The sequence below is a fragment of the Chelonoidis abingdonii genome, chromosome 2, assembly GCF_003597395.2.
Source record: "Chelonoidis abingdonii isolate Lonesome George chromosome 2, CheloAbing_2.0, whole genome shotgun sequence".
In the NCBI taxonomy this organism is placed as follows: domain Eukaryota; kingdom Metazoa; phylum Chordata; order Testudines; family Testudinidae; genus Chelonoidis; species Chelonoidis abingdonii.
Window position 1 is genome coordinate 295,689,997 of NC_133770.1, and position 22,293 is coordinate 295,712,289.

The 22,293-nt window shown below is 41.5% G+C and overlaps 1 protein-coding gene across 5 annotated transcripts in view; it reads right to left on the reverse strand.

Moving 5' to 3' along the window:
* The window catches only part of TSNARE1 (t-SNARE domain containing 1), a 691,098-nt gene that overhangs the window by 25,142 nt on the left and 643,663 nt on the right, over nt 1-22,293 (reverse strand). For all 5 annotated transcript variants that reach the window (XM_075063289.1, XM_075063290.1, XM_075063291.1 and 2 more), the window contains exon 10: nt 1,016-1,088. In XM_075063289.1, coding sequence (XP_074919390.1) covers nt 1,016-1,088 — 73 coding nt within the window. The remainder of the gene's footprint in view (nt 1-1,015; nt 1,089-22,293) is intronic.

A 22,293-nucleotide genomic window follows, 5' to 3' on the forward strand; every position in this document is an offset into this window, starting at 1 on the left:
TGGATAGATATATCTGAAGCTTAATGGACGCTTGCCAAAGACTGTGTGCTTGGCAAGGAAACAGTGTGATCAATAGTCAGACTGGAAATATTTCTCCTGTTATGATTTCTCTCTTAGGGTCTGGTCCAACTCCCACTGACTTCTATGAGAGCTGCAAGTGCTCGACATCTTTGCAAATCAGGATTCTCTTATATTTAGGTCACTAAAAAAGGATTTAAAGAGCTGAATTTAGACACGCAGGTTCTTAGGAAATTTTGGCAATTGTTTAAGGCACTGGATAGTTCATTTTATCTCATACAGGCTATAAAACAAGAGGGAGAGAAACACATCTGACCCTTCCTTCCCTTATCTGTAACAGGAGACGGTCATGAAGGAGCTGAGGGGACAGGACATTTTAAAAGACCTGGATCTCCTATATTTTGCCTCCATTTCTTCCCACTGGTCACCACTTCCTGTCAATGATGCTCTTGATGTTGGCGAACAAACAGTCAATGGCTAGGCATTTCCTCTGTTCCCCTGCCTTCCACCAGAGCACAAGCATGCTGCCTCATTATAGTCCAAACCCCTGCCAGCGGGGGAGCAAGGAGGGATCAAGCTCTGGACATATGTTTGGACTGTGTGTGTGTGTCAGAATATTATGGCTCAAGCTTTATTAAGCAGAATCAAGCTATACATTTTTTCTGCAGCTACAACAATTTTTCATTCCAATTCCAATTGGCTATGTCTTCCCCACCCTATATCCAATAGCCAATGCATTATTCTTCCTGTGAAATCTATTTTTATGCTACCACCAGCAGTAACTATCCCAAATATCACAGAGGACAGCTCTTCAGATCCAAGGAGATTTCCATGGACAAAGACGAATGGTCTCAGTGGCAACTCAGCTGTCTTAAGCAGCCATGGCATTGGGATCGTTTTGGCCCATAAAACTCTTTTGTAGGTGAGTTGCCACCTCAGATCTGAATGGCAAAATCAGATAATAAAGTAGATACCTTAACACTATGGTGATACCTACCTATTGTGTCGCCTTGTTCATAAACCATGGAGGCCAGGTCTTTAATGATCTGGTTTACATCCAACATGTCACTCTGAAAAGGTAAAAGATCACAGTTAATGATCAACAGATACATCAAAACCCAAAAGAGTTGCCCAGTTTCTCAATCCTGGAAACATATATTTTTTCTTCTGCATAGAACAGTGATGACCAAATATTCTCACTATACCTTTAAAAGGGCCTTAGACAACTCCAGAATTTGTTGCACTTCAGTTACCAAACTTTGCACCTGAACCAACTGAGTTGCCTTGTAAAAGGAGGAAGTTAAAAAATTAGACTACCCAGCTGCTTAGAATAACTGTGCAGCACTAAAGCACAAAAAATACCCTCCCCTATTTCTAATGAGCTGTGTTTGAGCGATACCATTGATCTAGGACAGCTGATTCTTCTGTACTAACTACTTCTCTCAGCATTGCATGCTTGTGGTGAAATACCATTATTAAGTGAATGGAGAACTGATAGAAAGAGTGTCAGATTTTGAAATCTCTTTATCTTTATGTCAGTTAGGGCAAAGCTATGTGATGAGTGGATCTATTTATACCTCTTCAAAGTGTCAAATAATTAAGTAGTTAAAGCAACAGTAACTCTTTGAATTAAAAAATAGCAACTGCAATATTGTTTCTAAATTAGAGCCTGTAACAAACTAGCATGTAAGAACATCATCAAATCTTAGCTTCATGTAACTCTGGCTCTAATAAGAATGGTTAATCTGTAAATGGGGTAATACTGAATGCAATAGAGAAAAGGCTCCTATTAGCATACCAGAAAAGGACACTTGGAGACCTTGTTGCTATAACTTTTGAATTTTTATAGCGCCTTTCATGCAGAAAGATCTGACTTTGCTTCACTATCTATCTTAGGACACAAAAACATTATGCTGAGTGTGAGTGAAGGCTTCTCAGTGTATAACAGAACTATCACAAAATTTTAATACATGTGCCACCATAATACAGCACTTCTGATACACAGATAAATTGGGGGAGCGAGTTAATCGGTGCCAAATACAATGCATAGCACCAGAGCAAGAGAAAACCCTTATTCCTGTGTGAAGCGTCACTGGATCATCGATGTCCATATGGAACAGACAAACTCTCAGGGCATGATCCATGCATGGTAACCACTTTTGGCAGTATTCACTTTCCTTTGCTCCCCAGAGAGGTGTTTTCAGAGCCAGTGCATAAGTATAATGCATATAGGAGATCAACCCTAAATCCCAGGGAGATCACACGTTTTTGGGGAGGAACACCTTGTTGATTCTACTGGGGCACTGAGGGGAAAAAACACACATACATATTCCCCACAACACATGTGGGAATGCTCTCATGGAGAAGTGTAGCTTCTCTCTCCCCTCAGACTCATCCCACATGTTTTCTCACAGGAGATGATTTCCTCCCCCAACTTTTAAAATTGCTTTTAAGAGACTCCCTCACACAGTTAACTGAACAGTAGGCTATTCACCTACTTTAAGCCTGCTAGGAGTAGAATCTGTGGTGCAAAGGAGTCTAAATATCCTCAGCCTGATGGTCAGACAACTATCCTCTTTGATTAATTTATAAATGGTTCCAAGTGTATCTACATTCGTTTTTGAAGTTTATTATGTAATTGTGAGTAGAACAGTACTTAATTATATAATGCAGTTGAATCTCATTAATTTGTAATGAAGCCTGGGAGAACCATTGCGAAATACTGAACATGACAAATTTCAGAGCAAGAGAACAAATACAAGAAACAAAAGCTAAAAACCCAAAGCATAGGGTAATGCATCACAAAATGCACTGTGCTCGCTTCCTTGTCAAGTGCAGTCTAGCTTTAATTATGTATGAGAATATTCATAACTAGTAAATATTCTGCGGAATATTTTATGAAAGTAATGACGTTTAAGTAACACGAGATCACACTCTAACACTATGGTAGTAAATCATTGCCAAGAAGGCAGGTGCCACTGTAGTTTTTCTATGGGGAGTGAGGATTAGCAAAGTATGAAAGAAAGAGATGGCACATAGGGATGGGGGTTAAGCAACATTCACATAGGTCTCTTGGGACTAAATACATCCCAGTTAAAACTTGGTTTCCATGAGTTGAACCAGAGAGTATTTCACCTGTCTTTCAGTCTGTCTGTCCCGGCAATGGAATGGAATCACCATAGCATCTGGGTACTGACGTCTGCATCAGTAGCCACATTTGGTTTCATGGTGACTATTTGGCTATAATGCAAAATACATCCCTGCAGTAATTACACTGAAGTCAACGATAGACAAGTTTACAAACTTTGTTTCAGAAGGATCAAATGACATACCGCTCAAACTGATCCTCAACAGCTAATTAAACTGCATATATTGTTGTGATATTTGCACATTAAACTCAGTATATTACAGAATAAACAAAAAAAGAATTACAGAGATAATGTATTACACATTATTAGTCACACACTGTACTGCTTGCTGCCTATCATACCTAACTATTTATTAGATCAAAACAGACTTCACCCACTACCCTGTGAGTCCAATATCTCCCTTTCAAATGTCAATAACAATGCTTGCTACAATATTGCTACACATCAGTGCAGCAGAGAAGGTACCATGGACACCAGAAGGTAAAAGGCTAGCAAGGAAATGAACTTAGAAATTGTTGACTATGGTATTAAAAAGCAAAACAGAGCAAGTTGCAAAGTGGTGAGTACAGAATAATATAACCAACAGCACAGAATTTGTTGAATAATTTAACCAGGCATTGCAAAGTTTTCAAGTAACTGAAATAAGTTAGCAAACAAAAAAACAACTTTCAGAACAGACAATATCCGAGAGTTACATTCTCAGAGCTTCCTGCCAAGAATCAGTACATCATGATGAACCACTGAACTTTCCTGTCACTGGGAGTTTGCCTGTAAAATGAAAGTACTTCTATTTTCCAAGTTTCTACATATTATGCATGTTTCACAATGGAATATAGTGTCTCACAAATCCCCTTCACTTCATAGAAACAAGAAACACTTGATTTACTAGAGCTTGCTCTTGTTTCACATATTCTATGCCTGGTGGTGGTGGTTGTTTGGTGGTGCTGGGGTGGTTGGTGATGGTGGTGGTGGCTGTTTGTTGTTGTTTTGTTATAGAGCTTAGGAGTTGTGGTCATGGCCCAGGACTCCATTGTGCTAGATGCTGGACAAACACAGACCAAAAGGACAGTCATTGCTCCAAATAGATTACAATTTAAGTATAAAACAAGAGAAACAGCTAGATACAGACAGAGCAACAGAGTACTAGGAAACACGGAGACCACGCACTTATGTTTGTATGTCCATGTATATTTAAACACACACTTCTCTCTTAAGTGGATTAACATTACAGGAGGTTGCAGAGGAAGCATGTGTTAAGAAGGGATTGAAATGAAGAGAAGAGAGCCAATTGAAGGCTGATCCAAAGTCTACTGAAGTCAGTGGAAAGACTTCCCCTGACTTCACTTGGCAATGAATCAGGCTCTTAGTGCAAAAGGAAAGAGAAGGCACTCCATGTGAAAGAGCCAGCACAAAAAGTGGAAGGAGGCCAAACTAGGAGAAGGATACAGATGACGTGGCAACCAGAATGACCTGTGTGGATAGGGAGGACAAAAGGAGATGTGAGATGTATGCAGAGATGAAATTGTGTCGCAGCTTGAAGGTGAGGATGCTGAGCTTTAGTGAGCAAGAGGAAGTCAGTGTGGAGAATCTGAGAAGGGAATTACATGGTTAGACTGGTGGGAGAAGATGAAGAGGTTTAGCCGGCAAGGCGCTCAGTGCCTCATACTTCAAGGAACACAAACAAGCTGCATAAGACCTATCATATATACGGAGAGGGAAGAACAAAGAGCAAAAACACCCTAGAAAATCACCAGGCTCAGATGGTTTTACAGGGATAATTTATAAATTCTTTTAAGAACTAGAATCAGAGGGGTAGACGTGTTAGTCTGGATCTGTAAAAGCAGCAAAAAGTCCTGTGGCACCTTATAGACTAACCGACATATTGGAGCATGAGCTTTCGTGGGTGAGTACCCACATGCATCCGACGAAGTGGGTACCCACCCACGAAAGCTCATGCTCCACTATGTCGGTTAGTCTATAAGGAGCCACAGGACTCTTTTTGCGCTTTTAAGAACTATTAACTCCCCGGTTAAGTAGAATGTTACACCTCCTAACAGAAGGCTCAGTTTAACATGCCCGTAATTTCAGCATTCTTAAAGCCAAAGAGAGAACAGCCTGGATCATAAATCGTATCAGCCCATTTCAGCACAGAACATACATTTCAAACACATTCACAAAAACAGCAATGAAAATGTTAGCTCCTCCGACAGCCATTCTCATTCCTAAAGGTGTCAAGGTTTAGCAACATGGCAAACATCTACATTTGTCCCCACATGTAATTTTACTCTCAGGACACTCTAAATTCCAGCCACAAGAACAATGCTAAATAAACAAGAGGTGACTTCATTTGCATTCCAAAGGGACAGGTCAGGGATGCCCTCACTGTCCCTTCTCATTCACTTCTGGCCACATCCTGGAGTTCTTGATCAATATTGACTTAATCTTTCTTCAGGGAAGTGTCCCACAGACATCAAAGGGAGTTTGCCTGATTAGGGAGAGAATAAAAAACTGAGTAGAGAGCTCAGGGTTTGTCTCTTTAGAGGAAGAACCTCTAGTCTTAAACAAATTGGACAGAGGAATCTAAATTAACTACTAAATTAATCATATCTGTATATGCAGATCATGTAGGATTCTATATGCAAACTCCTGGGTCTGCCCGCCAGTCATTCAATGAACGATCAACAAGGGCTGTTATAAGATGAACTGGAAGCAGGGAGAGGGTAGGATCTCAAAGGGGTAAAACACAGCCTATCTTTGTGCATGTCAATACAGGGACACAACCCAGGAAAATACCCCAAATGTGTTACCCTTGGGGTAGCCCCCACCACAGCACCCTCCCAGGGCCAAGGCACATGTAACCATCAGGGAACACCCATTCCAGGTGCCCAACGTGTGTTATAATAGGGAATCCCCGTTCATGGTGCCCAGTGTGCATTACTTTAAGGAGCACATTCCTCCCACTGTCCAGGCTGTGTTGCAGACAGAAAAGAGCATAAGGACATTTCTTAGCGTTTAAACTCAAACACAGTGTAAACCTACCCGCCCCATCTCTTCTGGGGGGACAGGGAGAAGGGACATAGAAAGGCAGAGAGCTTCTTTAATGCTAGATGGACAAAAACTAAATCTCACCGCAACAGTCTTTCAAGGAAATATTTTTCTCTTGTTCACAGCTGGGGAGAAAAAATGACATCCTATAAATCAAACTGAGCCAGGCTAAGCAACAACAGACCAGCAGAAAATTGTTTTGAGGGCAGAAGCTATCCGGAACAGCAATTACAGCCTGAGTTAGACCTCCTCTGGGACTGCTCAACAACCAGCAAAGGGAGTTTCTTTCTCCTTCTCTCACTCTATTTTGTTGTCTTAACGGTCAGTGCCATCTTGGGAAGTGATGGCACCATGCTGAATAATTAAAATAGCTCTGTTGAGCTTCATCATCTCAGTCCCTAAGCTGACTGGGGACAGCAGGCTCCAGGAGCACTGCAGAGACACTGTGCTCGACAGCAGAAGCTGAATGGATGGGTTTTGGAAGGTGTGATGTCTATCTCTTATCAGAACAATGTGATGCCATTACCTAGAGCCTCTGAACAGGGAGGAATAGAGAGGAAGGATGCTGGAAACCTCTCCCTGTTAACATAATTCATTTATTAGGGCCTAGGTAAGAAATAATACAGTAATATGGCAGTCCATCTCTGGTCCAAGCAGTGAAGTGAATTCAGATGTGGTGAAAGGTGCTGGACTGATGGCTTGGAACACCAAAGCCCTTTATTTATTCAAAAAAGAGGCAGGACCAGTACGTGCTTTCCCATCACTACTCCCTGGAAACATGGTTCAGTACTGAGGTAGAGGCTAATAGGGCAATTTAGTCACCATAGACCAATGCTTCTCAAACTAGGGCCGCAGCTTGTTCAGGGAAAGCCCCTGGCGGGCCAGGCAGGTTTGTTTACCTGCCACATCCACAGATCTGACTGATCGCGCCTCCCGCTGGCCGCTGTTTGCCGCTCCAGGCCAATGGGGGCTGCAGGAAGTGGCGTGGGCCGAGGGATGTGCTGGCTGCCATTCTTGCAGCCCCCATTGGCCTGGAGCAGCGAACCGCGGCCAACGGGCGCCGCGATCAGCCCGACCTGCGCATGCGGCAGTAAACAAACTGGCCCAGCCCGCCAGGGGCTCTCTCTCAACAAGCGGCAGCCCTAGTTTGAGAACCACTGCCATAGACTATTCAGTCCTTGGTCCGTTCACTGGGGCTGCAGACCATTAATTGGTTATCAGCCGGGATGGATTTTTTGTGCTATACACACATGCTCACTAAGAACTAGACCAAGAGACACCAACTCAGTTCACATCACCAATAACCTGGGCTGCATTTGGATTAGTGGCCTAGAGATGAAGGGTTGTCTTTGCCATTGCCACACCTCTTGAGCCACCTAGGTATCTGTTCTTGAAGGTGTTTCTATATATTGAGGATTAATGATAAGTGTCATTACTTGTGATCTGACTAGCAAAAGTGTGCAAGAGATATAATAACAATAGCAACTTATTAGGCAGATGGTTTGTGAGTAGAGCTGAACAAAATATTTGGGCAAATAGTAAATTCTCTGAATAATAATTTTTTTCAGGACACCAAAACAATTTGTGAATTCAGGTTGAATTCAGTGAATAGTTCCCCCTCCCAACCCCCTTATTTTTTTGTTTGTTTTTTCAAAACAAACCATTTTGACATTTTGTTTTGAATCAACATTCAAACCATTTCATTTTATCTGAACGATTTTTTTTTTAAATGTCTGATTTTTTATTTTGGTAAGTAAAACTTCATTTTGGTTCTAACCTAACTGATTTGTTTGCCAGATTTTTCAGTTCGGACACCCAACCAAAAAAAAATATTCAGTCAACTCTACTTATGAGCAGTTATTTAATATCTTTTATTTACTTCTTATACACACACATAAAACACTGAAGTTTCCAAATTGCCCCTGCACCTCAAATTATATGCAACCTCCTGCCTTTACTCTTTTTTTGTGTTCCGTATGCCCTATTCTGTTTGGTACCTATTTAGTTTATAGAGTCTTTGGGGCGGGATTTTCTTTCATTGTAAGTATGTACAGCATCCAATACACTGAGATTGTGATCTGGACTGGCACCACTGTAACTTTGCACTTTTAAAGCATCTTCCATCAGACAATCTCACAAGACCACCCCTTCCAGTGTGTGTGTGTAAAACTTGTTTCTCCCCCTGCCAAATAAAAAAAAAAAAAAGAACCTCACCCAAGATATTAGATAAAGGGTTGAGGCTTGGCAGATTAGAGAGATAGAAATGCAGTCTAATTCTATCTGAACCAGCACAATGCAGAACGGTTATCTCAGCCCCCATTCCCCTCTAAACACTACATTTCAAGATAAGCGTGAACACTGAAATGTTCTGATAACAGACAAATAAACAAAAAAAAATTGCTTTTCCTTGCTTCTTTTTGACAGCAAAAGCTGCATTTGATTCCATTTTATCTTCAAAGCAATGGAATGATAGTTTGGTATCAAGGAGAGGAGAGCAAGGAAAGGCTTGCATCAGAAAATAGAGAAACAATATTCTTGTGCAGGGAACCAAAAAATTATCCAACTCTGTCAAGGGGTAAAACAAATTGAACAATGTTTCAAAAGTCTTCTGTGATGCATGGCAGAGCATGTGTTTCCTAATTAGATACGAACATCTCTTACCCATACACACCCCTTTCCAAATGCTCACCCAGCCTACAATGGGGAGTTGCTGGCAGTGAGGGAAAAGGTGAAGATCTGCACACAAAGTAAATGACGGAGGAAGGTGTTTCATTACTCTCCTGAGTACAAGCGATAATGTCGGCTCTGCTCTCTGACAGTGATAATGCCACAATTCTTATTTCCTTTCGCTCGGCATCTGATGCTGCTGCACTTTGTTAGTCCAGATGACTGAGGCCTCTGGGACTTTGCAATTCATATTGGGAAGAAATAATGTCAAAAATGCATTAGGCTGGTCACACCTAATATTTATAGCTTGTGAATTTATTCATGTATGTACTTATTTTTACTGTGATAAGGTACGAAAACACGCAGACACTCCAAACCGAATGGTGTGATCCCCAGAAGATGAGGTTTTCTGCTACTTTGCCACCACAAAAAATAAACACCTCCCTGCCCCAGCACACAGACACAGAGTTTGAAGGAAAAATGTACTTGTGTTTGAGAAACTGCCCTGGAAATCTAGATATGTGGGTTCTATTCCCACTTCTGCCATAGATTTCCTGTGTGATGTTGTTTCAGAGTAGCAGCCGTGTTAGCCTGTATATGCAAAAAGAACAGGAGTACTTGTGGCACCTTGAAGACTAATGAATTTATCTGAGCATAAGCTTTCGTGGGCTACAGCCCACTTCTTCGGATGCAGGGAATGGAACATATATTGAGGAGATATATATACACATACAGAGAGCATGAAAGGATGGGAGTTGCCCTACCAACTCTAAAAGGCCAATGAAGTAAGGAAAAAAAAAAATCTTGGGCAATGCACCTGTCTCAGCTCTCCAGGTGTCCCAAAGCTGTTGTGAGGCTAAATTGACATTTGGAAAGTGCTCAGAGGCTGTTATGATTAGGGCTACAGAAAAAAAAAGAAATAAAATTAAACACAAATAAGCAAGCACGTGACATGGTGGCATCTGCATTACGGATACAAAAATGTCATTTATACAAAACGTTTCCCTGATGGAGTGGATTCATTGAAAAAAATAGACATTAGAGCTCATGATAGGCGACTGGAAACAGAATCCACAGAAAAATTACAGCAGACACAGCTGTAACACAAACTTCACCACGCAATTATTCACCATCCCTGACCTGGAAGAGTACTTTTATGGGTAAGAGAGTAACTCAGTCTTCATGGCCTATTCAACCCTCGGCCTCTCTGCAGAGCCCAATAACAAGTACTCCAATTAGCTGAAATTGTGATGGGTGGATTTATGATGTGGATGCCTGTGCACTAGGAACTATTAGACTATAGTGCCTAGTTATTTTAGAGAGGTTTCTGAACAGCTCCAGTGAGCCATGGGCCTGTTAAGCAACAAATTACTGAAAGCAAGTTATGTGGGTTCATGTGATATCCTATGAAAAATGCTTTTCACTGGGAATGGATATATCAATGAGATGACATATCTTGAACTGCTTGGGACCATTTACTCATTTACAAAAGAAAAGGGCTTCAGATACTGTCAGCTACAGAGGTTTTTTGTAGCTGCTCAGAAGAAGAAAATCTACTGTGTACTAAGTAATCAAGGACATGGAAATCCATAATCAAAACCTGAGCTGAATATCACCACACTTGCTTTTTCTGCTGTATACACCTCAGATTCTGGTGTGTAAACTAATACAGGTATTGAGGGAAGTAGCAGTAATCTATCAAACTGACTGATATCAGCCCCAGGAAAGAGAAGTTTATTGCAGACAGTATGTTCTTATCTTCAAAAAATAGAAATTGTGCAAAGATTATGACAAAAAGCTAAGCAGTCTGCACTCTTTATATACTTTGTTTGCAGCACTATTAATTCCGCACTCTGGATTTATTTCCACGAGGGTCATTTAACTGGAAAAATATGAAGGGTAAATTCATTCTCTTTTTAGGAGTGTTCTGGGAAACTGAGCAATTAGTGTAATCTTAAACTGTCAATTGCCATTCAATTATTTTACTTAAATATGATACTGAATACAAAGTGTGATCTGCAGTTATCAAGTACATGGCTCATTCAGGGGGTGGAGGGGCGATGAGAGAACCAGAGACACCTGACAATGTAACAGCTAGGAATCTTTCATTGCTAGATTGCCAGTTCAACCCAAATGAAATTAATGGGTAGCAGGTTTAAAACAAATAAAAGGAAGTTCTTCACACAGCGCACAGTCAACTTGTGGAACTCCTTGCCTGAGGAGGTTGTGAAGGCTAGGACTATAACAGGGTTTAAAAGAGAACTGGATAAATTCATGGAGGTTAAGTCCATTAACGGCTATTAGCCAGGATGAGTAAGGAATGGTGTCCCTAGTCTCTGTTTGTGAGAGTGTGGTGATGGATGGCAGGAGAGAGATCACTTGATCATTGCCTGTTAGGTTCACTCCCTCTGGAGCACCTGACATTGGCCACTGTCAGAAGACAGGATAGTGGGCTGGATGGACCTTTGGTCTGACCCAGTATGGCCGTTAGCATCAGCTGAAAGTTGTTAGCATCAGCTGAATGGTGGCTTGTGTGTGTGAAATAATGTTATGGGTTCAGATCACAGTGAGGTCTGCATCACCCACTGTCAGCTGGCACCTGTGCTAGCAGTGTAATCCAAGGCATTCAATGGAGATGGGTGATTTACAAATTCCAGCCAGCCACCATGGATTGAATGGATCTGAAGTAAGAACCACCCTCACACCACAACAGCATCTTTCCAAGCTCGGGTTAGAGCACAGTGGTGGCGAAATTTGCATCATACCGTTGGAAAGCAAGTACTCAGGGACCATCTCTTTTGTTCTGTATTTGTACAGCACCTAGCACAATGAGGCCCCGGTGCTATGGTAAACCAAATACTAAATAACAACAACTACTCTAGTTTCCAGGACAGGTCACAATTCAGGAATTTTCACTGGCACTAAATTAATTAAAATAACCTGAAAAATAAAACAAACAAAAAAGACAATCTGCTGCATGCCAACCATTTTATATGAGTTCAGCATCATTGTTTAATTCTGCGTTAGCTACTCTAATTATACAGTTAGATGACATGTTCTTTACAATTAACTAACACATTAACGACTAACCCCTGGACAACCTTACTAGAAATGACTCTGTGCGTGTTTTAAATAAGGGTTTGTGTTTCCAGTAGTAGAAAATTAAATATCTTTAAAGACTGAGCCAGTTAAAAAAAAAAAAATGACCTGTAGCCTTCTAGGCAGTATAAGACTTGGAGTGCTTCCAGTGTTGGTTACATGGTGAAACTCCTCTTCCAGGAGGAAGCTAAGGCTAGACCTTGTCTTATTTTTTCATTCTAAACTTTTGATGAGAAATGGCTTTTGGCAAAATGGAAATGTCCACAGAAAATGTCTGATTTCCATGAAAGTTTTTCAAGTTTTCATCCAAAAATCACCTCTCCACCAATTTAGAGATTTTCAGTGGTTTATTTATTTGTGAATAAAAACCTGAAAACCTTTGAAGAAAAGTTTCAAAAGAAACCTTTTTCTTTTCTTTTTTTTGCCTTTTTTTTCCCCACCAACATTTTTGTAGGAAGATAAAAATCTTTCCTTGTGGACTCTAACTCAGCCCGTGTATAATCAGTTTCAAAATTTCTCCCCAGAAGTTGCTGCATTTCATTGGTTGGTTAAGTATTTCCTATATATTAGACTGTAAAATGGTTTGGGAGATAAGGCTCCAAATAAATGCAAAATATATGTACGATAAATGCACCATGTAGAAGTGCTACACTATTCTCAGGGAAATTGTGGTGCTAATAGCCTTCTTAGTGAGGTATTTTTAATGATGCACCAGCCTTGTGCTGTGATAGAGCTGAAGTGACTAAGCGCACTCAAGTGCAAGGGGCAGTGATGAGCGGACCATGGTGCCTATGCCTGCTGCTAACTGGGTGCAGAAATGGATATTTCGGGCAAAAAGGAGCCAGCCCTTAAAGGAGTCTTCCGTGCAGGGGGTGACCACTGTTGCAGTCCCTGGTGCTCTCCTGAACACAGGGAATATTCCTTGCTAGCAGCTCCACAGTTGCAAGACTCAACCTGCTACACATCAGCTGGCGGAGCTAGCTAATGTGAAGGGGTTGCACTCATCTGAGGTGTGACACAGAAGCCTAGCGCTCCAAGAGCTGGGGCAGGCATTTGCCTCCTTGAGACACAAATGTCTCCTGGGGCTTGTCCTGGGTTGATACAGTGCTGCGATGCATGTCTTAATGACATGATCGAGCCCAAAGAGAAGAAACTTTGTCACAACCAGGACACAGATAATGGCTATCTCCACTGTCCCCTCTGTGTGTTCCCTAGTCAACAGTGCATATTGTAGAGATGCCAGACATTGGTTCAACTGGACTGCGGTAATTAGAAGATCCTATTGTTGTCACTCACCCAGTGCAATATTTTCAGTGAATATCTAAGCTAGTTAAAATGTAAATACTGGGCCAAGGCATCCAAGGGATGATTTATTAGAATTGCATCATAGACTTGCACAACATAAGGCTCGAAAGGCCTTTTTAATGGTGAACTTCTATCGTAATTGCGTAATGATTTTTTCTAGTCTGCACCTAAACATTCTATGAAAGTGACTCGACAAGCTTCCTTTGGAAATCAGCCATCAAATCCCAAATAATTGACTTCGCTGTAACAACCCTTTTCCTAATGTCTAATTTACATATTCCCTGTTAGTTCTAGCAGATATTCTTTGCTATGCTCAACCTTAGCCATCATAATTTATTCTACCCACTTTTCATCATTGAATTTTTTGAAGCTACACATGGTTAATGATTAGACTCGCTGTTCATAAATTAGACCTAATCCTTTTGTCTCTTTCCTCTCCCCTTCTCTGGAATTCTCCAATTTATCACTACAAGAAGCAGCCACAACAGCTCTGAACTCTAAGGAAATTGCTTATTAGGTGAAAAGTAAAATCAAAGGCTCTGACCACTTATATGGACATTAAAGACCCTATGACAGTTTTTATGCTTACTGACTACCTACATTTACCCTACAGTTTCAACTGGATATCTAACTTTTCACGTCCTGGGCTAAATTATGGCACTGTGTTAGTGTGTGCTGTTAAAACAGCTGCCTTGTTCTACCTCAGAAGTGGCTGCATTTCTGAAGAGGGTGATCTGAGATCATGTCTGCTTGAATTGCCTCACAGAGAGGTGGTCATACTTAGCCACTGTTTGTAAAGTGTTCTGAGATCCTCAGACTATGGGCCAGATCACGTGCACAGGGCTGTGCAGAGAAATGAGAGGGTCTAAAGCAATACCTTACTTCCTTGTGCAGGCAACCCCCATTGTGGGTAGTGGAGGGGAGGAGGGAGACAGAGTCCACAAAGCTGCTACATCCTCTCCTGCCGCTGAGCGGATGGAACGGTGCAGAGAATGGGCAGATGCTTGGCTTTGATCCCCCAATATGGCAGCCAGTAGAGCAGCGCCAGTATGCCATGAGAAGACCACTGCTTGGCCCAGGACACTTCCCCTGCTGCAGGGGAAGCTGAGAGGGGCACTGTGACCCAAGACATGTTTACGCTGCAGCTGGAAGGTGTGATTTCACCAGGAGTAGACATACCTGGACTAGCTTTCATCAAGCTAGCATGCTAAAAATACAAAAGTAGCTGTGGCAAGTGTGACTGTCACGAGGACCTAGCTTCCCGAATATGTGCCTAATGTCTCGGATGGGATCAGAGCCAACACAAGTATGGCTACTCAAACTGGAGATTACACCTCCAGTGTAGACGTTCCCTCAGAGTCACAGTGGGCTTCTTGGTCTGCTCATGAGGCCAAGCAACAACATGCCATCACTTGTTCGGTACTTCTGGTAAAACCAAGGTTTAGCACTAAAGGTGCTATGTGCAGTCCAAAGTTTTGCTTGTCTTCTGCTGTCAGAAACCAGACTTTCGACATTATTGTTGCTGTGTTTGTTTTAAATTTACTTTCGCTCACGTTATTAAAAAAAAAAATCAACAAACAAACAAAAACCCATCACAACACCGCATATAAACAACAGACCTAATGGAGATACAGCTGCAGGAGTGAGCAATGACTTCCTGTTGGAGCATATATTACAAAAGCAAAGAAAACAAAAGAAAGATATTCACTTCTACAGCAACTGGTTCTGTTAATCTTGGGGCCATTGAATAGCTGTGAATCCAATGTACAACAATGCAAATGTGATAGTGACAGACTGGGGAAGGGGAAATGAATGACATGAAAGAAGCAAACAAGTGGAGTTGTTATGGAACAAAAATTGCACGTATATGGGGAAAAAAAGTTATTAACAGGAAAAGCATATTGTGCCTTTTTAAAAAAAACCAACAAATTAACTAGTTGTCTTTGGCACCAAAAAATAGACAAAAAAATCTACTTAACTTTGTAAAATGTAATTGAGGGGGTTTTATTGCTTCTAAAGAAAGTAATTAAAAGTACTTCATTTAAAAAAAAAACTAGCAATGCATAATAAACTCCTTGCATTATCAGTGATAAAATCCTGATAGAAATGCAAATATGTGTTCATTTTAACAAGAATAAAAGGGGTGGGGCATTTGTACAGCAATTTGTTTTTACATGAAAGCTTGGTAGCTCTTTTACTACAGTATCTTATTCATAAGAAAACAATACCAGAAATAAATAGATGAATAATTATCCCAGTGCTTAAAATGAATGGTTATCATTACTGGGATATGGCAAGTGCTGAACAAAGAATGCACAAATTAAACAGCTGCTTACATTAGCTGATCGAAGTACTCAAAGTCGCTCAATAACTATTATCAGTGTGCTAGTATATTGTCCAAACAACACAGAGAAAGCATGTGTCACTACTGCAGCATACTTCTATACTCACATTTCTCATTAATTACAACAACACAGAAACGGGAACTAGGAAAAGATGCCATTGTGCCCTGATCTTACACTCTTTGTGCCTGCACATCTCTTGACCCATGATTCTGAAAGGCACGTAAACATGGGCACAAATTCTTTCCTGAACTGGGACCCCAGTGACTCCCCTGGGAGTTTTGTTTGCAAACAAAATGAGACACTGGACTGCAGGGCATCATCCAATCCATCCTGTGGGGGCAGAGTGGGGAGGGGGCAGTACTAGCTTCTTTTCTGCATTACCCTCCAGTGCAGGGATCAGCTACCTTTGGCCTGTGGCCTGTCAGGGAAATCCCCTGGCAGGCCGGCATGGTTTGTTTACCTGCAGCGTCCGCAGGTTCAGCCGATCCCGGCTTCCACTGGCCGCGGTTCTCCATTCCAGGCTAATGGGGACTGTGGGAAGCGGTGTTGGCCGAGGGATGTGCTGGCTGCCACTTCCTGCAGCCCCCATTGTCCAGTGAAAGTTGCGATCAGCCTAACCTGTGGACGCTGCAGGTAAACAAACACTCCCAGCCCATCAGCAGCTTTCCCTGACAGGCCATGTGTCAAAGGTTGCTGATCCCTGCTCCAGTGCTTTCATCATCACTGTCGTCATCATCATGTGCGCAAGGCAGAATTCAACAGCATCAATCATCCCTATCCCGTTCTACAGATGTAGTAATGCCACTTCGGCCGTTATTGTGCTACAGAGTGTGCTGCTAGGTCAGTCTCTCCATCACTTACCAGGGGTCACCAAAAAAATGCCTGTTTCTGTGCCCTATTATTGGGCATTCTTAAAAGATGCGCCAAATATGTCTATCTCTTCTTCTACACAGCTTGTATGGTAGGCAGTTGTGCCCATTCTAGGACCTCTTCTTTACTTTTCTATTAGTCCATTTCACACTTGCATTGAAAGCTGCTCTCTTTGCACTGGATGGACTTATTATTTTTCCAGGACTCTGCTCTATCTAGAAGATCTTAAATTTGGTGTTTTTATAGAATCACGTAGGACTTCCATGTTGTATTAACTTTTTGAATTACAGCACTTGCTTTACCTATTCTGGACTTTTTATCAAATTTGCAGTCACCAGTATTATGAATGATGTTGCCCATCTAAGCAAATTTAATAGTTTTCAGGGCCTCACCTTCCAAATAGATAAAATCATCAGTAGGTAGATTAATTTTCATAACTTTTGTCTTTGAATTACTGATAAGAAGACCTATTTTCTTGGAAGAATTTGCAAGAGCATGTGTCTGTCACTGCATCTCTTCATCTGATTTATTTGTAAGACAGTGGTCATCTGCAAAGCCTTTGAGCCATTTACTTTTTTTTTAAATAATTGGAGATATACCTATTGCCTAGAACTGGAAGGGACCTTGAAAGGTCATTGAGTCCAGCCCCTGCCTTCACTAGCAGGACTAAGTACTGATTTTTGCCCCAGTTCCCTAAGTGGCCCCCTCAAGGATTAAACTCACAACCTTGGGTTTAGCAGGCCAACGCTCAAACTACTGAGCTATCCCTCCTCCCTTTGAGAGGCTAATTCTCATAAGGACTTGTACCATATTTGAAATCACTTGCAAACATGGTTATAGCTAAACACAATTGGTAACTGGCTTTATGTCCAAATTGTGACTGGTTTTATATCTGTACCACTCTGTATAATGATAATCTATGTTCAGAAACCGTGCCAGGTACTTGTCAGCGGGTAGTCTCATCTGACACGATCGCTATCAGAACATGTTGCCTTCTATAATTGCTTGAATGATTAGTATTTAACACCAGCCTTGTCTTTGCAAAAGCTCACCTGACACACACACTCACCTTTCTCCAAGCTCATTCCTTTGATGTTTATTTCTTAAGATTATTTTACACAAACAATTTAAGAGCAGATTTTTATTCTAGTCACATCGTTCTAGAGACAGAGTTAATTCATTACAGTCAAGGTAGCGACTCAATATTTACACTCTGTAACAAAGATCAGAACCCACTGCACAAGTTTCTTACTTTTTTCCTCTTGTCCCTGTACCGTTTTGCTGCATTGTGGCCTGTAGGCTAATAGGAGGGAGTGAGGGTGAGCATTTCTTAATGCAGATGTTATAGATAACAATGTCAAAGGTTCTCCAAAGATCAGAGAATAGGAGGTGTCACAGAGCAACACAATGCATCCTGGCACCTTTAGCCTTGGAGGCTTGAGAATATTTGATCTATAGCATGCTCAGTGTCTGCCTCACCAGCTTCAGGCCTACCACAGCCAGGGGTTGTGTGAAATGCCACAAATCAGATTGTGGAAAGAGAAATGAATCACTCAATGGCAGCTGCAGAAGGGACTATGTTTTGTTCTTTAAGCTTTACACAAAAATGGTCCATGGAAAGAAACTTGGGCCATGTCTACACTATGGGAACTTCAGCACTGCAGCTATGCTGCTGTAGTGTAGATGGTTCCTACATCGAGAAAGGGGGTATTTCCATTAATGTATGTAATCCAGCTCCCCAAGCAGACCGTGGACCTAGCTGAGGCTAGGTTTGCTTACCTACTGTGCTCAGTCCTGTGAAATTTTCACACCCTAGAGTGACAGAGCTAGGCCAATCTAAATGTTAAGAGTATGCCAGGGATTCTCCAGATTAACTTTAGGCTTCTTTTAAAGTTTACAGAAGTCTAAATAACCGATACCTCTCCACTATAGCAGAGAAGCTGGTACAGCTTCACCATAGCAGAGAAGCTGGTACAGCAATTCCCTTTACATACATCTTGCTTTAGGCATAAGGGATTTTGGGGTACAGCAGGCTCTAGCCAGTATAGGCAGAATCATGATAGGTTGGCTCTGCTCTTTCCTCTCTGGGTGTTTCCAACGGGAAACGAGGGGCAACGGTCTCCTCACCTGTGCAGTCTCACAAGAACTAATCCCATCATACCACTTATTCAACATCTGTGTGAGCCTGCCAGGAGAAGTCATGCAATACCATTGCTCGTGACGCCAATGATATGCTGTCATAACCAGATAGTTAAGGGTTAATGTCTTTTTTACCTGTAAAGGGTTAACAAACAGGGAACCAAACACCTGACCAGGGGACCAATCAGGAGACAAGATACCTTCAAATCTCGGTGGAGGGAAGCCTTTGTTTGTAGTTTTGGGGTTTTTTTGGTTTGTGCTCTCTAGGTTCTGAGGGTGACCACACGTCTCTACAAGCTCTCTAATCATCTGTTTCCAATTTGTAAGTACAAAGGTAGAAAGACAGTATAGTCTTTTTATTTGGTTTTCTTTATATGCACATGTGTAGTTTGCTGGAAATATTTTAAATTGTATTTTTTTCTGGATAAGGCTGTTTATCCATTTTTTATAAGCTAATAAACCCTGTATATTTACCATCTTGATTACAGAGACATTTTTTATGTTTTTCCTTCTTTTATTAAAGTTTTCCTCTTTTTTAGAATCTAATTGATCTTTTGGTTATCTTGGGTAAGACTCCAGGGAAGGGAGACTGCACTCACCAGGGAATTGGTGAGAGGAAGAAGACAGGGTGGAGGGAAAAACCTGCTCTCTGGGTTTATCTCTTTGTGTTAGATTCATGGAGTTTGAATCTGTCTACCTCTCCTAGTGAACCCAGGGCGAGAAGAATCTGGGAGGAAGAGGGGAGGGGGAAGGGAATGGTTTATTCGCCTTTGTTGTGAGACTCAAGGAATCTGAGTCTTGGGGTCCCCAGGGAAGGTTTTTGGGGGAGACCAGAGCTTATCAGGGGCTCTACCCTATGTCCTGACAGGATCTAAGCTGGTAATTAAGCTTAGAGGATTCATGCTGGTACCCATATTTTGGACGCTATGGTTCAGATTTGGGAATTATACCATGACATATGCTGATGACACACAGTTTTCTTTTCTGCCCTAGTACAAATGTCATTCCAGATATTCTGGTGTCTGGATGAAACAGGGACATGTTTGAAAAGCAGGGTGCTCGGGCTCATTCTAGGCAATGCAGGGACTGATTGAGTAAAGGTTCTGAGATCTGGGGGAAAATGGTAACCACATCCACAGCGTAGGCATCTGCTCTCCTAAGATCGTTGTGCGGTACAACATCATGTTCCTGCTGCATCCATCTCTGATCCTAGACTCTCAGATAAAAGCTGGAGAAAAAATTCCTTCTCCTAGCCGTGGATGGCTAGGTGAATGCACCCTTTGTTAAGAGAGAACCACCAGCGTGCCATGTTTATTATTATTATCATGTTTGTTCACACTACAATAATGCTGCAAAATATAAATACATACTCCTTTCTTTTTATCATTTTTTTAAATTGATTTCCCCCATGTCCTCCTTCCCCTGTAATCTGCCTCCCCACAGCCACCCAAGCAGGTGGACAAAAGCATGTCCCACCAGCCCCCTGGTTAGCTACCTAGAACAGAATGTTGTTGATAGTCTTCAGCTTCCAAACCCTGGAATGGGCTGGGCCTGGCTACCTCAGAAGAAGTTTCTGTTAATGGCCCCCCGTTCAGAGTTACTGAAGCTGACAGAGCTCAGAGCATCCATACTTGAAGTAAGGGAAAGAGCTTTTTTGATAGAAGGTCCACAGCTTTGGCAGAGCTTCTTCTAGAGATCAGGCTGAGACAAAGTCTTTCTTGCCACCTTCAGAGCACAATGCGAGCCTCAGATTTTTGGGTAGACTTTTTCAAACAACTGAGCAGAGATTACCTGATTCCTCATGACCAGGACCTTGAATTCAGTAGCATGAGAATAAATGGAGACAGGAAGAGACCCTTTTCCATTTTGTAGATATCCCTCACATACATTCTATTCTGACAAGAGAGTCCAGTTGCTTCTGGCATGATGTTTAATCGTAACAGATCTGCATAACAGTTCTTTGCATTACAGCTGTCAGTGGTGCATGACTTCCCACACTGGGGCTATTTTACTACTTAAAAAGAATATTACTGTGACCTTTAACCTTGCATACTAATAAAAATGACAAGCTTTGGATTAACTACTTTGTCTCATTCCTACCAATGGAACTCTAGTTCAAACACCTCTGTGGATCTCAGCTAGGATCGCATTACATCGGGAGAGATGGGGTTTTCTAGGCAAACAGGTCAAGACATTTAAAGCTGCATAGGACAGAATGACATACAACCAATGCAGATCCTGGAGCTCAAGTTTCTGTTGCTCACAGTGAAGTACATTGAAGAAGCAGCCCATTACACAACTTCCCCATTGCTGCTTGTCAAGATGAAACCAGACAGTGACGCCTGTTCCACTCAGCAACCCGACCCACAAAAATAAACTGCAGCAATCAATAAACTTTCACCAACTTATCAAAAGTACTGAAGATATTTTAGGTCATTATACAGCTATAGATACCAACCAGACAGGAGGATCTCACTTCATTAGCAGAGAACAATAAACTTTCTAGGCAACGCATGTATCAACCCAAGGCCCATCAATCAAGTTTGTTGTGGAAACCTGGCACTTAGAAGCTGTCAAGTATGTCTGTAGTGATGGACCAAACTCTTTTACGCTTGTTATGCCAGCATTTACCCAATACAGAAGTAAAACATTTTTTTCCCAAGAAAATGTTAATTCAGAATAAATGTGATTTATCAACGTTATTACAAACTTTTAAACACATTTATTCAGCTGTTCCTCAGCTGAGGCTCCCAGCATTAAAATAAACTCCCAGTGGACTGTTCTGAACTCTCAGTTCTATTTTGTCAAAGGGCTAAGTAAGGTTCTAGTACTGAATAGGTGGCCCAGGCTCATTCTGTGCAGCACAGAATTGATGGTGGTTGGAAGAGGGAAACATTCGGAATATCCTGGGCAGAAGGGAGGAAGTAACCACACCCAAACCTGAGGAAATCTGCTCCGCTAAAATCAATGCACTGTACCACAACATGGTCCTGCTGTACCCATCTGTGATCCTAGACTCCCAGATAAAAGCTGGGCCAAAATCCCCTTCTCCATTCACAGGTGGCTGGTAGAATTCATACTCATCAGACAGAGAAGAACCTAGGAACCATTTGTATTATTAATTATTATTCACAGTGTTGTTGTACCCATGTTAGTCCCAGGATATGAGAGAGAGACAAGGTACGTGAGGTAATATCTTTTATTGGAACTTCCGTTGGTCCAATAATAGATATTATCTCACTTACCATGTCACTCTCATTAATTATTATTATTATTTATAACATGGTAGCATTCCAAAATATAAATATATACAGCATTTTTTCTTGTCATCATAATTTAATTAACATCAAATATTGGTTGAGATGAGTCCTTGACCTGATTTCATAATCACTGAAATGGCTGGAGTGATTGGTAAGGGAATAGGGACTTCTGGTTTGCTTTCTACTCCAGCTGGATAGCTAGTGACATTAGGCTAGAATTATCTGATGGCTGTTTTGTAACCATTCTGAAACAAATGAATAGTCTCTCAGTCTGGTTCTTAGGCTACGTCTACACTGCATGATTATTTCGAATTAGCTTAAACCGATATTACAAAACAGATCTAATAAAATCGGTTTAGCGCGTCCACAGTGGGATCACGAAATCGATTGTTTGCG